This window comes from Aulonocara stuartgranti (assembly GCF_965226115.1).
Source record: "Aulonocara stuartgranti genome assembly, chromosome: 6".
In the NCBI taxonomy this organism is placed as follows: domain Eukaryota; kingdom Metazoa; phylum Chordata; class Actinopteri; order Cichliformes; family Cichlidae; genus Aulonocara; species Aulonocara stuartgranti.
In genome coordinates, this window is record NC_138944.1 from 21898345 (window position 1) to 21914736 (window position 16392).

Below are 16392 nucleotides of genomic sequence, written 5' to 3' on the forward strand. Positions count from 1 at the left end.
ATTTGCATTCATGTCATTTGACAGGTCATGATTTCCAGCTGTACCGAGTTTTGAATCAGGGTGCGCTTGCTACAATAAAAAGGAACCAGATCGTAAATTTCGCATGGCAACTTTAAGCCATTGCCAGTCCCTAAAACACATTTTCAGAACTGCTAAATTACTAAGTTGTTCCCAAGGCTTGAACTTCAAGCGTCATGGCTACACTTTGGTTTTTTCTTTTACTGGATCAACTACATAAAAGTGAAATAAATCCAGTACTGAATCTGTGCTCTGCTGAAATTCCATGCCACGCTATCAATAGTCAAAAATAAAAACATAATTTCTATTTATATCATTTTATTCATCTCCCAGAATACTCGCATAAAAACTTTAATTGTAGCCTGAGGCCTCTGGTAACAAGTACAGGTATTTGTTTTCCTTTCACTGACAGCTGGAGAGACCCTCTGGGATTTAAGTTGAACACTGAGGGCCGCTGTGGTCGTTGCATTTCATTATGACCACACCATTTCACTTTTGCCAAGTGCTCAGACTAAATTATTATTTTTCACCCACTGCGAGACATTTCCTCAGACACTGGTTTGATGTTAATGATTCATACAGTGTTTATTGAGATAACTTTAAGATTTAAACTAATCTTAATTTTGGGACGTATATATCTGAAGAGAACAAAAAGGGTCTAGTTTGAAAACCGATTAATGACCAAGTTATACAATTTTATGTTTATGTATGTTTACTGCTGCTTGCATTATGTATAGAATGGGACAGTTCATTCATTTTAGAAAAAAATCACTGAATTCCCACCTTGTCCTTCATAATAATTAGAATGATTTCTATGTGATGGGATTTCTTTGGGCCTGGGAGAAATCCTATGAGCTGTGGGAGGAAACGAAGGAGCTTCGGTATTACATATTCTGTGGCTCACTGGCATTCTGGCTAGCATTTTGGGGATCTCGAGTTTGTAAGAATTAACACAATTAAATAGATCGATGAAATGTTTCAATATAACAATATAGTTTCTAATTTTCTTTTTTAGCCACTCGAATTTTCCCTTCAAAATATTTCATTTAGACCCAGTAAATAGTGGCACACTTCAATTAAATTTAATCCTTACTCTCTGCAAAAATCCCCTCCCCCCTCTCTGTTTTTTCCAGACACTTTATTGCTTAAGGGACCTTAAATCCTCTATACTTCTTCTCAGGCTGGGTTTACTCCCAGGCCTTTATCAACCTCAACAAGTTATAACAATTTAAAATACACCAAAGCATCTCATTTTGTACCACTTATTGCAAATGATTAAAAAGAAGAACAGCCAAACACCATCTCACAATGTTATCGAATTAAAGATTTAAAGAATGTAAACTTATTGTGTAATGATTGTCAGTGAGTTCTTAAAACATTTTTATTCCTGATGACTTACAAGTTGTAAACATTATCTTATTTATCGCAAAATAACACAAAAAATAATGCAAATTGATCTTTTTGTCTTCTTCTCTTTTTTTTTTCTCAGAAAAAGCTGCTGTAAAATCAGTATATTGATGTTGCCCCCGTTGTGAAATTTTTCAGAACATGGTGCACAATTGGTATAATGCTGCCACGGTATGAGAATGTGCACACTAGACAGCAGTCTGTTCCCTCTTTCTGCAGTCGTTGTGATCCTCCATCTCTCTCTCACATAACATACTGTTCATGTCAAAGGACCCAGGAAACACAACATCTGTCAGTGCGCTAATGTACACAATAAACACCAAAGGGAGAAGGATATATACACGCACCTGGAAATGGCCTTGTATTCAACACACATTTTACATCACATGAAAAGAAAAACAAAAAAAAACAAAACAAAGTGACCAATATGTGCAAATCTTCTTGAAGCTGGTGAATAATTCCTTCGGTGGTTTGGATATTATTTGAACAGTATTTTTGATTTTACTATGGATGGTCTGAATGATTGTTGGCTTTGGTGTGCTTGATTCAGTAAGAGGAGGCAACGCTCCTCTGCGACAGCCAAAAGGTGAGAAGCAACGAGAGGCATAGCTTTAGCTCTTTTATACTCTGCTTTCTTCACTTGGATGGAGCACAAATATTATGATATCACTAAATGAAAATATGATTACTGATAAAGGATGAAATAGATCGTTTTTAATCTATTCACAGACAGGCAATGGGAAAGAAACTACACTGATAGAAAGTCAACACAATGAATGCAAAACAAAATGTGATTCAATCCGAGAAGAGGTCCAAAACTCAGATGGTGGGTTTTACACTGGAGATGAGATGCAGATATCCCTCTTCCCCTTTTCTTCTTTTTTGTTTTTCGCCTTATTTTTTTAGGGGGGGGGGGCTGTTTGATGCACTGCAGAGTCATGGCTCTACAGTCCACGAGCGCAAAGACTGCGTCTGTCGTCATTCATCCTCTCTGACAGGCTTCTCATATACAAATGAGTTTCTGTGAATAGCAATTCATTTATTTAAACACTTTTTTGTAGTTTACAAAAGAAATAGATTATCTTTTTTTTGTCCACACTTGCACGTCTTCTTCTTTAACATATTTTACACAGTTTTATTTTTACATTTTTAATTAAACTTAAATGTGTTTTTAATATTTTAAATGCTCAAATATTGTGTGTACCATAATACAAATGGTTTCTTTTTTTCCTCTCCTGTGTCCCCAGTTTATTTTTAAACAATAATTAAATGTCCTGAAATAGAAAGACACATTAAAGCTCAAATATCCATCCTCGAGAGAAAAGCCTCAGCGCTGTATTCCTCTCTCTTTTTCGATAGAACACGAACAGGTCCAAGAGTCCCATGACCATTATGTGACTTCAGATCAGCAGCAGATAGCAGTAGCAGTAAATCCACCACAAAATAGTCAGCCACATGAAGCACACTTCTTCCACATCACAGTGAAATGCTTTGTAAAAAAAAAAGTGTCCAGAAGATTGAATAATTCCTTCTGTCCCCCTCCCCGGTGTATCCAAAAAGGAATTTACTGTATATCCAGATAATCACAGGTAAAGACTTACTCAAAAGCAGGGTCACACTTCACATTCCCGAGAAGCTTGTTGTTGGCAAGTGCAAGAGCCATATTCATTGATGATTACCAAAGCTCCCTCAATATGGTTAGGTTTATAGTCAACATAGTACTCTGGTGTAGAAATTGCAGCCATCTGCTGCATGCTTTGCTTTTGCTTCTGCTTACGGCGCTGACTGCTGAAGCACTGCCTCAGTTGCCTTATTCCAGCTGGAAAGCACTTCCATGCCACGTATAGCATGAGCACTATGATGAGAAAGGAGAAGATGAGTGCCATGGTGCCTGTTACCACCTTGTGGATCTGCATGGTGCTCTCTAGGTCATCATGGCCCACTGTGACAGTGAAAGAATTTGTGACCACTTCACTACCCTCGCCCTCATAGGGGTTGGGAGTAATGGGGCCCAGATCCCTCGTGGAGGCGTACAGGCCTGCTGTGGTCACCTCTACTGGGGGATCCTCACATAGCTGAAAAGCATAGACGGCATCCAACACATCCTCACCCTGTGCTGTGTCAGGGCTTGAACACAGCAGGGAATTGTCATGCTGGCCTCGGAAGGCACTCAGCCAAGAGGCCAAGGCACACACATTGCGGCTGCACTCCCAGTCATTCCCTGCCAGGGTAATGCTGTCCAGAGATGACCACGAATCCAGAATGCGCTGGTCCACAGAGGTCAAACGATTAGAGTCTAGCATCAGTACCTTGAGGTTTGGTGTACTCTCAAAAACATGTGGCTCGATGTACTCGATTTCGTTTGCTGACAGGTCAATCTTCTCTAAAAAGTGCCATGTCCAGTCTAGTGTGTTTACAACAATAGTGGCACGATTGTTGTGCATGTACAGAGTGCGTAAAGAGATGAGGCGTGGGAAGTGGGCTAGGTTGACTTTAACTAGCTCATTGTGCTCAAGATGCAGCTCAGTCAACTTAAAGAGGCCAGCGAAGGAGTTTCGTGCCAGGCTCTGCAGTTGGTTGTATCCCAAGTCCAGAAACTGCATGCTCCTGCAGTCCTGAAAAATCCGCACTGGCACAAATTTGAGAGCATTGTAGCGCAAATGCAAATTGGTGAGCTTTCTAAGGCCGTGGAACAGGTCAGGCTCTAGTACCTGCAGCCTGTTGTATGAGAGGTCCAAGATACGGAGGTTTGGTAGGGGCCTAAAGGTGCCATTTGGCAGACTCTCAATCCGGTTGTTGCTCAGGTCTAACTCCTTGACTCGTCTCAGCTTGTCAAATGCACCCTCCTCTACAACGTCAATGCTGTTGTGATCTAAATAGAGCCAGGTGAGCTGTGACAGACCAGCCAGTTGGCCTTCACGCAGCTCCGTTAAGTTGTTCTCTCTCATGGACAGGCCCATGGCACTGCTCAGATTGCGGGGAATGTCTGTGAGGTTGAGCCCCTCGCAGTACAGCAGCTTGCTGTCGCAGCGGCACAACCTTGGACAAACCCCCTCTACCAAGGGAACTGTTCTTAGAAAAATGCCCAATGAACACAGTATCAACCCAGGGGGCTTCTTCAGTGGCCACTTTAAGTACAGTCCAATTAGAAGGAAATCCATTAGCATAAATATCCAGGGATGTCAGGGAGAAAATGTCCATTGAACCACTCTGGATATCGGTTTTGCCCGTATCAGATCATATTTATCGCATCATATCTATCTCGTTCAACAAGCTGTCTCATTCTATGTATGTCAGCTGAAGACAGTGATAGTATTTTTGTTATCAAGTCCCAAAAAATGCCAAAAAAATAAAGTCTCTTTCCTTACGTTATATATCAAGCAGTGGGTGGAGAGTAGAGGGGATGGAAAATCAAACTGTCCTCACTGATCAATCTTATTCGAAAAAATTCCTACTCACCCCTATTCAAAAGCTGACAATCTCCATTCAGCATCTCGCTTTGTGCCCCAACACTAATTATGTGCGAATCTAAAAAAGACCCCACTGTGGTACAAATTCTCCCCCCCTCCCTTCTCTCTTTTCAGTGGACACCAGATCCTTGGCAGGCTTACAATGTCTTAGTTCTCTTCAAGTGAAAGAGCCAGAAAGAGAAGGAATCCAAGTAGCTTTCAGCGAGATGGTAGGAAGTGCAAGTACCCCTGTCTGCATGAGCTCTGTCTCTCCTGCTCCTCCGCAGTCCTCTGCTGCAACGATCAGAGGGAAGAAGAGACAACCAGCGAAAGAAAAAAATAAGCAAGAATCTTTTTTTTTCTTTTTTAAAATAATCTGTCTTCAGCTCTTTCCTCCTTTCCCTCCCGCTTAAGTTTCAAAAGATCTGTCAAAATGTGTTATCGTCCATCGCTTGAAGAAATCACTGACTTGTAAGGTTTAGATCCATTCAAGCACTTAATCATGATTTCAGTGACGGACGCAAGGGAAAAACAAAAAAACAAAACAGGATATAAAGAGATGAACCCTGTTCACTGTTTTCTTGTGTAACAGTATTCCTCGTCATCTGAGTGGCTCATATTGGTTCGGTAGCCGCTCGCATCCCCCGTGGCTCGCAGGTTTCGTTTACTCCCTTGCTCTCTGGGTGTCTTCTCAGCCAGCTGGAAGAGGCTGCTGAAGGCTGGTGCTGGTAGGCAGGCAGGGGCGGTAAATGTGGGAAGCAAAGGAGCGCGCAATCCCTTGCAGCAGACCAGTACACTGACAGCGCATGCAGAAGCACCTTCTGTTCACTGAGTGTCGTAAGCCACTCACAATTCAGAGTGCTCGCTCCCTTTCCCTCACTCTCTTGCTCTCTTTCCCTTGATCGCTCTCTCACTTGTTCATGCTGCTCCCCTCCTCCTCTTCGCTCTCACATCTTCCCTCACTGCTTTTTTCTTGCTGTGTTTTTCTCTGTGCCTCAGACATTTACATATCCAGAATGGGCTGGGCTTAAACCAGGGGCTTTAATGAACCCCCTCCACCCCCCATATCTCTAGCGCTCTCTCTCTCTCTCTTTCTCTCTCTCTCGCTCTCTCTCTCTCTCTCACTGTCTCTCTCTCTCCCACACATACAAACACTCCTTCCCTCCCTCAATGACTGCAATGAAATCGGCCTCTTGACGTTGTCTGATTTCAGGCTTGCAATGATGAAAATGGGATCTTATATTATTTCTTTTCTTAAACAGATGTTTGCTTATATATCTGTGCTATATAGATGGAGAGGGAGGAAAAGAAAAGATATATAATTTCATCAAAGAATTTCTAAATATCTTCAATGAGACTTAAATGCACTAGTCACCATGTATGTCCTTCATTATATCATAGATGCCACAGGAGCATACGTGTATATATGGTATACTTGTTGCTTGCTTGCCAGCAACAAAGGTCGGCCTGTGAGTCAAGATGATTATGGCGTTCTTCATGTGCTCAAACCACCAGAAATTCTTTGTCGCTGACAGTTATTGCTGTCTGTGTCCATTGTGAATGCAGATGCAATTGTTTCCCACATAATATTAGCATTAAGCTAACATAGATATTCCCTCTGAAGGCTCACTTGTCTTCCTTTGCACTTCTCTGGAATTGCTTCTAGCCGTGTCATTGTTCTGCCCTAAAAGTTCAAAGACAATGAGCTGTGACTGTGTCTTATAGGCTTCACACGAGCCAAGTTTTAAACTTCTGACTCACCTCCTTCCTTTTCTGAGTTAATTGCACATTGGCTAACGGAACTTTCTTGTTCACTTATTCAGAAAACAGAGTCTGAACAAAAAGATAAAGAGTGTTTTTTAATTTTTAATTATGCCCGCTTGACAATCCAGGCTGAGGATATAGAGCCAAGTATACAGTGTGAGAACGAGACGAGAAAGGATGGGAAAGGGTTTACATCGGCGTACGACCTCAGCATTCCTAGCCAAACTAGCAGTTTCCACAAGTTTCTCGAATTTATTGCCTAATTCAAAGTATAGACAGAAACAATTGAGAGGATTATTTCAAAATGTAGGATAGATAGAAAACAGACAAATGTATATTAGCAACAAGTGCGGAAAAAGCAGAAGCCAGAATGATATGGGTAAAAATGAAAATTTGACAAAGCACAACTTATTTTCTTCTTTAAAGTTTTACAGCCTCTGGCAACCGGGGAATTGCATTACTGCCATCTTCTAGAAATAATTGCGATTTGCTAAATAATTCTGTAGAGCAGATCACGAGTCGATCAATAGATCTTTTTCTATGCAATGTTTCTGCTAGTATTTATCTCTGCATTTCATTGTTGCAGGTGATAAGCATACAGAGCCAAGAGGCAGGTGCAAGCATTGATTGGTTAATTGGGAACAGGTGAGGTGGGTGTGATTGTCATGTGGTCATAACCAGGAAGACAGACTGAGGACATCTGGTGGATGTTTGAGGGGTGACATGAAGCAATGTGGAGCACAAATGTGGATTTCTTTCCCCTGCATTTTATAAATTTAAAAACAAAAAGAATGTCATTTACACATCATAAGCCTTTACATTTTTTAATCCCTTTTATTTTTCTTTAAATTTTTCAGTTTTTCTCACCACTGTGTTGTATCATTATATATACAGTGGGGCAAAAAAGTATTTAGTCAGCCACCGATTGTGCAAGTTCCCCCACTTAAAATGATGACAGAGGTCAGTAATTTGCACCAGAGGTACACTTCAACTGTGAGAGACAGAATGTGAAAAAAAAATCCATGAATCCACATGGTAGGATTTGTAAAGAATTTATTTGTAAATCAGGGTGGAAAATAAGTATTTGGTCAATAACAAAAATACAACTCAATACTTTGTAACATAACCTTTGTTGGCAATAACAGAGGTCAAACGTCTACTATAGGTCTTTACCAGGTTTGCACACACAGTAGCTGGTATTTTGGCCCATTCCTCCATGCAGATCTTCTCGAGAGCAGTGATGTTTTGGGCCTGTCGCCGAGCAACACGGACTTTCAACTCCCGCCACAGATTTTCTATGGGGTTGAGGTCTGGAGACTGGCTAGGCCACTCCAGGACTTTCAAATGCTTCTTACGGAGCCACTCCTTTGTTGCCCGGGCGGTGTGTTTTGGATCATTGTCATGTTGGAAGACCCAGCCTCGTTTCATCTTCAAAGTCCTCACTGATGGAAGGAGGTTTTGGCTCAAAATCTCACGATACATGGCCCCATTCATTCTGTCCTTAACACGGATCAGTCGTCCTGTCCCCTTGGCAGAAAAACAGCCCCATAGCTCGATGTTTCCACCCCCATGCTTCACAGTAGGTATGGTGTTCTTGGGATGCAACTCAGTATTCTTTGTCCTCCAAACACGACGAGTTGAGTTTATACCAACAAGTTCTACTTTGGTTTCATCTGACCACATGACATTCTCCCAATCCTCTGCTGTATCATCCATGTGCTCTCTGGCAAACTTCAGACGGGCCTGGACATGCACTGGCTTCAGCAGCGGAACACGTCTGGCACTGCGGGATTTGATTCCCTGCCGTTGTAGTGTGTTACTGATGGTGACCTTTGTTACTTTGGTCCCAGCTCTCTGCAGGTCATTCACCAGGTCCCCCCGTGTGGTTCTGGGATCTTTGCTCACCGTTCTCATGATCATTTTGACCCCACGGGATGAGATCTTGCGTGGAGCCCCAGATCGAGGGAGATTATCAGTGGTCTTGTATGTCTTCCATTTTCTGATGATTGCTCCCACAGTTGATTTTTTCACACCAAGCTGCTTGCCTATTGTAGATTCACTCTTCCCAGTCTGGTGCAGGTCTACAATACTTTTCCTGGTGTCCTTCGAAAGCTCTTTGGTCTTGGCCATGGCGGAGTTTGGAGTCTGACTGTTTGAGGCTGTGGACAGGTGTCTTTTATACAGATGATGAGTTCAAACAGGTGCCATTCATACAGGTAACGAGTGGGGGACAGAAAAGCTTCTTACAGAAGACGTTACAGGTCTGTGAGAGCCAGAGATTTTCCTTGTTTGAGGGGACCAAATACTTATTTTCCACCCTAATTTACGAATAAATTCTTTACAAATCCTACCATGTGGATTCATGGATTTCTTTTTCACATTCTGTCTCTCACAGTTGAAGTGTACCTCTGGTGCAAATTACTGACCTCTATCATCATTTTAAGTGGGGGAACTTGCACAATCGGTGGCTGACTAGATACTTTTTTGCCCCACTGTATATCTCTGTCACATTGTCATGAGCCTGGTGTGTTTTAAACATCAGGAGTGAGTTTCTTTAAATTTGGAACAAACATTTGGCTTGATTCAAGGGTGATCAAAGGTCAAAAGGTCACTGTGATTTTTTTTTTTTTTTGGTCCTAACGCAACCCATGAAGAGTCTTTTTGAGAAGTGGCTTAAATATTTATTTTTTTAGTATTTGATATTCATTATTTATTTGTTTAATAGCAAGTATTTGTGCTTATGCTTGGAGTTAAGAGATTGAATTAGTTTAAATTAGGTTAGTAATCAAGATTAGATCTTATAGTGTAAAGCTCAAGGTCACTTTGACTTCACCTCACTCCATTCTCATAAATGTGATATCCTACAGTTTCCAGGATGGAATTTCATTACAACTGGAGCAAATGCTTCACTTAGACTCGAGGATGAACTGATTAAAATTTGATGGTCAACATTTAAGATCACAGTGCCGTCGCAAATCACATTTGCAGCCATATCTCAGGATTCTGTGTGATAATTTTTCACTTAGTGTCAGACGTAAAAGTGAACTGTGGACCGAGGATCACGCAGATATGTGGAAAACTCTTTGAAGTGTGGATATTCCTTTTCCCACTTTTTTCCTCAGCGTGCAGTTAGCAGTCATACCAGAGGACAGTGATGGCATGCTCTAACAAAGAAGCTGTCTTGATGTGTGTCTGTGTACTTTTTTTTTTACCTGGTTGACAATATTTTTAAATCTTGCGTCATGAGTGTTTTTCATATTGTCAATAAGAAAATCTATTAAAAAAATGTTATATAAGAATCAGACTTTCTAGCTATCAGTGATGCTCATACATAATATAATATAATATATGGTATATATGGTAATAATATACACATAATATCATTATTTATTTTGTAATTCATAAATAGCTTTTAATAACGAAGTGGTTATCAGTTATGGTGTATCGTCAGCAGACTGAACTTGATTTGAGGGCTCAAATATGTCTCAAAATTAGAAGCATCTTTGATTGCAGGCCCATTATTAAAATCATTTATTGAATCAGATGACGTCCCACTGTTTGAGTCCGAGAAAACAAGGCAGATGATAACTAATTGGCCTGCCGCAGCGATAATGTTGATGGGCATCTCGGAAAGCATTGAGATAGGGGTTGGCGGAAACACTTACACCCCAGAGTGGAAACAGCAAGACATGATTTCACGTCCACAATGGACCGGGAATTCTAGCAGATGGAGGTTGTCTCAGTTTGAAAGGGTCACAAGCGGACATGGAGTTTATTAATTTAAATTTTCGTATTTGTTGTGTCTCTTCCTTAGTATTTTAATATCCACAGTAATGATCTGAGGAACAGAGGAAATGTCCTGTTTCCTTCACACTTAAACCCGTAATGACAGTAGCCTCGTGAAGGCTTGTGCAGTCTGAGTTTACTCCACAGTATCAAGAAAAGATCCACTTTGTTCAAACAAAGATTTTAAAGGAGCTTGTACTAACTGCAGCTTGGGTAAACAAAAAGGGGAGCGTCATCATGTTCAGTGGGGCATGTGGCAAGAGGACCGTGGGTGTCACACTAGGTTATAGCTCCTTGAAGTATGCTTTTGTATGATGCAAAGTTTATTTGTGTAAATATTCTGAATTATTAGCATGACTTGTCCATGTTTTTTAGCTTTAGGGCTGATTGTTTGGTTGGAGGGATGATTTACTCAGCAGAATGGATGAACTTAGAAAACTCTTTGTATTTCTCCATATAATATGATGGAGGTACAATAGCTCAAGGCATTAAGAACACAAGCCTGCCATTACATATTAAAATCTTTAATTCCACGTTGCTAACCCCATTTATATAAATGCATGTAACTTTCAAGTCTGAGACAGCTTGCTCTTTCTCTGCTTATTTTTTGTTGTTGCTTGAAACAGCCAAGCTTGTTATTGTTGGCTGGATAGAAGACATTGCCAATGATTGGCCTTAATGGCTGCTTTTTCCATATTGCATATCGTTGAACTGTCCAAAGTTCATTGTACTTTCAGTATCTGGCATGTTTTGAACCACACGGGCACTTTAGTTTAAGCGTTGGATGTATTTTTGTAAACCACAGAGACTTTCATAATTCCCTCAGCCAGACTCTTTTTTAATTTCGGTGGTCTTCTCTGCAGATGCATTTTGCTTTAATGACTAGAGTTATAATTCAGGATTTGATGATTTGCTTTTAGTTTCACCCCACACTCTTTTGACTTATCTAGTCTTTTGAACATGCTAAACACGCACAACATTTTGAACTTTGAACTTCTTATTTTGATTATTTTGTATATACCTTTTTTTCTGTAAACACAGGATATTGATGAAGTATTCCAGGTGGGTAGCTATATCAGAGATGAAACCTCTATGTGGCACTGGCAGTTCTTCCCTTTTAGATGGCATGGCTCTTAACTCTGTCCTCAGTGAAATACAATTATGTGAAGAACTGGACTAACTGCATTGACTAGCATGTTACTTCCCTAAAGTCTAATGAATATAAATTTGTATGTGTATATAAAATCTAAGTTCACTGAACTTTAGCATCCTTTTATGTTAACAAAATGTGTCAAAAAGCAAACAAATAACAAAAAAGTCACTAAGTCAGACTGCACTCATAAACTAAAGAGTTATACACAACAGTCAGATAGATGATAAACATCAAATGCACTTGGTTGTCAGAGTAGGCTCCGACAAAGATGTATAAACTAAAGAACAAGAAAGAAATGCAGTGCATTTTTGTAAGGCACATTTGAAGAGAGAAAATATGCTGCTGTGAGAAGATCTCAAAAAGTAACGCATTATGCCTCTAAAGAAACAACTGACAAAGAAAGTCACTGATATCTATCAGTCTAGAAAGGGTTATAAAGTCATTTCTAAGGCTTTGAGGCTCCAACAAACTATGGTGAGAGCCATTATTAACAAATGGAGAAAACTTGGAACTGTGGTGAACTTTCCCAGGCGAGGCCAGTCTACCAAAATTACTCAAAGAGTGCATCGGTGATTCATCCAGGAAGTCACAAAAGACCCCAGAACAACAACTGAAGCAAAACTGGCATCAATAGCAGAGTCTCAAGGTGAAAACTACTGCAGAACAAAAAGAACACAACACGTCTTGATGGTCACCAAGACTTTTGGTGAAATCGTTTGTGGACTGATGAGACGCAAGTTGTACTTTTTGGAAGGTTAGCATGTCATTAAATCTGTCAAATTAACACATTATTTCATAAAAAGTACATTATACCAACAGTGAAACATGGTGGTGGTAGTGTGCTTCAGGAATTGGATGACTTGCTATAGTTGATGGAACCATGAGTTCTGCTCACTACCAGAAAATTCTGAAGGAAGATGTCCAGCCATCAGTTCATGACTTGAAGCACTTGGGTTATGCAGAGGGCAATGATCTGATCATAACACATCAGATGTACATATCTATCTATCTATATAAGTAGTGGTACCTAGGCCTCTGGGACCCTCAAGCTCCCATCTCAGGTGCTGTTCCCAGATCTGCTGGAGCCACTCGCCTAGCTTGGTCGTCAATGCACCAAGCGATCCGATTACCACGGGGACCACTGTTACCTTCACCCTCCACATCTTCTCTAGTTCTTCTCTGAGCCCTTGATATTTATCCAGCTTCTTGTGCGCCTTGACCCTGATGTTGCTGTCATTCAGTATCGCTACGTTTATCACTACAGTCTTTCTCTGCTTGTCTACCACCATTATGTCCGGTTGGTTAGCCACCACCATTTTGTCCGTCTCTATCTGGAAGTCCCACACGATCTTAGCTAGGTCATTTTCAACCACCCTTGGGGGCGTCTCTCATTTTGACCTCGGGACTTCCAGGCCATACTCGGCACGAATGTTCCTGTATACTATGCTGGCCACTTGGTTATGGCGTACCATGTATGCCCTGCCAACTAGCATCTTGCACCCTGCTGTTATGTGCTAAATTGTCTCAGGGGCGTCTTTACACAGTCTGCACCTGGGGTCTTGCCTGGACCCCAGCCTCTATGGATCTTTCTTGGATTTCTCTTTCCTGAGGTATTCACTAAGCTGATGTACTCGTGGATGTTCGTTGTGTCATCCCGGATAGCAGTTCTGACACTCCCTAGTCCTCAGCCTATGAGAGAGAGAGAGAGATGTACTGCTTCACCAAGCAGTTGAACAGGTGTATTTTTTTGTTGAAATGCATCTGTGTGTATTTGTGTATTTGTTGCTCTGACAGAGTGAGAATTAATATGGTTCTAAATTGCTTCCGGCCATGTCCAAAGCAACACGTTCCCAGTTGAGAAAGAGAGAGAGAAAACAACACAGTTTTCCCATGTCACAACACAGTGCAGTCACACACTTCTTGCTTTTACGCTGAAACGAGATCAAAATTCTTCACCCTCCACCACATGCGCACACATTTACAACAACCTGACACAGCCAGTTTTTCACCCACCTTCAGTGGGTTGGTGTGTGGTTTTTCCATATGCAGTATTTCATTCAATTACTTGTTTTAGCTTTGCTACTTAGTCTGTTTCTTTATGCAATTGTGTTCTGGCTCTAATGTTTTTGGATTCAGAGACTACATCAAACAGTGGCTTGTAACTGGGCTCTGTCTGCCAAAGGAACTTTGTTCAGCTGTCAGATGATGCAGAAATCCCACTGAGCACCACCAAGCCCATTTTCAAAACCCAGCTCTCTGAGGCAGCACCCCCCTCCACTTTTGATAGTCCTGACTACTCTGGCCTATTGCCTCATCCAGAGCCAAACAAGCCTGTACATCCTTTATGTGTCCACTAACCTCTCTCATGTTTGGATGAATCGGAGCAGAATGCAGTGACAGAGGAGTCTCTGATGCAAAAGGCTGAAACACTTGTAAATTTAGACAGAAAATTACTTGTCCCTTTATTCCGTGTCCCTGCTTCAAGGTAAAGTTAGAACACTAACCGAGAGTTTTGTATAAACTTTCATTGAAGGTCTTTGTGTATATGAAGTCCTAACCCTTGGACCGTGAATTGAAATTTAAATCAGCAATGACTCAAGCGAAGGAAAGTAAAACGATTTATTTGACATGGGGCACACAATAAGGAAATGTAGGAACGTATTTAAGGAGGGGAAAAGCGCTTCTCCAAAAATATCCCAGCATTGGTGGTATGGTGGTGGTGCAGGAGTAATGATTTAGATCTCAATGAATGTGATGTGGAGAAGAACTGCTAATGAGCAGAGTCAAAGAACTCACGAGGACTGGAGGATAAATAGTAAGGAGGAGAACAGCATCAATGTGAAACTGAAATGAGAGCTGAAACCAGCAGAAAAAGGTAATCTTTTAAAAAATACAACAGTGGCATGACAGAGATTTCTCAATGGTTTAACAGAAGGTTGAAGACAATCAGTTAGGTGAATAGACTGTACCAAAAGTGCTTATTCTAAGCATGAGATAGAAAAAGTAGATAGATTCTGTTACTCATAAATTAAAACTCCACTGGTTAGCAATGTACTTGCAAAAATTCGGAACAAGACACTGTTTCTTTGTAAAAATCTGATTGTGCTTGAAATTATGTGCACAGTGCTGCATCCTTCTTTTGATCAGCCATAATTACCATGTTAAATGGCTATCAGATTTTCCTCGACTTCATCTAAATGTCCCTGTCATTTATTTGTGTGTGTGTGTGTGTGTGTGTGTGTGTGTGTGTGTGTGTGTGTGTGTGTGTGTGTGTGTGTGTGTGTGTGGAGAAAAACAAATAATCGCAATCCAAAAAACTACAGGGTATTAGCAACGTTTAATGGTTTTTATCTTAACGGATTGTTTAAAAAAAAGAAAGAAAGAAAAGAAAAACAACACAAAAAGAGAAGAACTGATGCCAAGAACCTCCCGGCTGTTCATTCACAGTGACAGTGCCACAGGTGGTGATGTACATGCAGTCCGCTTTCTCCTTTACTGATGACTGACCTTGACAGTAATTAGCTACACGATGACTGAAAAACAGGATGACAATGTTATTCATCACAGGCACAGCTGGGGGTGACCCGGGTTTCCTAAAAATGTCTTATAACTGAAGCCAACTTTATATTCATCATGTGATACTTTAAATGACCTTAAAACAAAAAACACACACAAACACATGCATACACACTGCAGTTTAACAAGATAATTACCATCTTTAATGAGCTAGTATCATATCTCACTGGTTTTACCAAACAAATGGTAGATGCTGACGCTTATCTCATATGACTGTATTATCTCATACTTAATCCTCTGGGTTATTATAAGGACATCTGAATTGTGAATTGGTAATTACTGTAAAATGCATTTCTAAATAACAAATGAATCATAATGAATTCATGTTCATATTTGATAAAATAATACATGATCACTTCATCATCTTGTACTTCCTTTTATTTCCTCCTTGTTCTGATGAATTAGACGTCATGGAGTAATGAAGATGAAATGAATACTATACCTGTGCCAGCATCACATCTGTGCAGCACAAAATGCACACAGTGGCATATATTATCAAGCCTACCAACACAAGTCAGTGTTGCTTTAGGTCACCTGACTGACCAAGTGACCCATATGCCAAATGACACTGCAGAGACCTTGGTTGAAATCCACTCGAGACGATTTCCTGTGTGTCATTCCCCCCCATTTCTGCTCTCCTGTACAATCTCTGTACTCCATTGCCTAAAAAAGGCTGAAAATACCAAAAATTTCCTCATGTGTATATATATATATGTTTGGCTGAGCCAAATAAGACAGGTCAGGGTGAAGAAGTGACAGCCAAAGAAAAGCTTACCACAAAACGGAGAAGTTATGACAAATCAGACTATAAGGCAAAAAGAAAGTGCAGCTTTATGGTTTCATGGACAAAAGAATTTCTGTGGCTGCAATATGATGAGCTAAATAACCAGGGCTGCACATAAGTGGTCCGCAGGTGCGCATTCGCTGTCAAAATAAAAAACACGCACAAGGGTTAGGGTTAAATTTAAAAACTGTACTTTTGAGTTAAAATATATATTTATAATTTTAATAAATGACAAATTAAAAAGGCATGAACATTTTTTTTGTATCGAAAAAATATCGAACTGTGACACCAAAGTATCGAACCGAACCGAACCGTGAATTTTGTGTATCGTTGCACCCCTAATATATATATATATATATATGTACCCGAGGGTGCCCGAGGGCGAGCGTCTGGTGGCCGGGCCTTAGTCCATGGGCCCATCCTCCCACAGGAGGCGCCATAGGGGTCGGGTGCAT

At 40.7% G+C, this 16392-nt stretch overlaps 2 protein-coding genes across 2 annotated transcripts in view; one reads left to right on the forward strand and one right to left on the reverse strand.

Annotated features, from left to right (window-relative positions):
• Window positions 1-16392, forward strand: part of ctnna2 (catenin (cadherin-associated protein), alpha 2) — a 337829-nt gene that overhangs the window by 195957 nt on the left and 125480 nt on the right. The window lies entirely within an intron of this gene.
• On the reverse strand, window positions 1386-5841 carry lrrtm1 (leucine rich repeat transmembrane neuronal 1). The gene has a single exon (XM_082535366.1). The coding sequence runs from the start codon at window positions 4590-4592 to the stop codon at window positions 3039-3041; it is 1554 nt and encodes a 517-aa protein (XP_082391492.1). The 5' UTR covers window positions 4593-5841; the 3' UTR covers window positions 1386-3038.

Bases quoted from the DNA above. Each gene is read 5' to 3' on its own strand.
- lrrtm1 (XM_082535366.1), bottom strand. From the start codon at position 4,592: ATGCTAATGGATTTCCTTCTAATTGGACTGTACTTAAAGTGGCCACTG.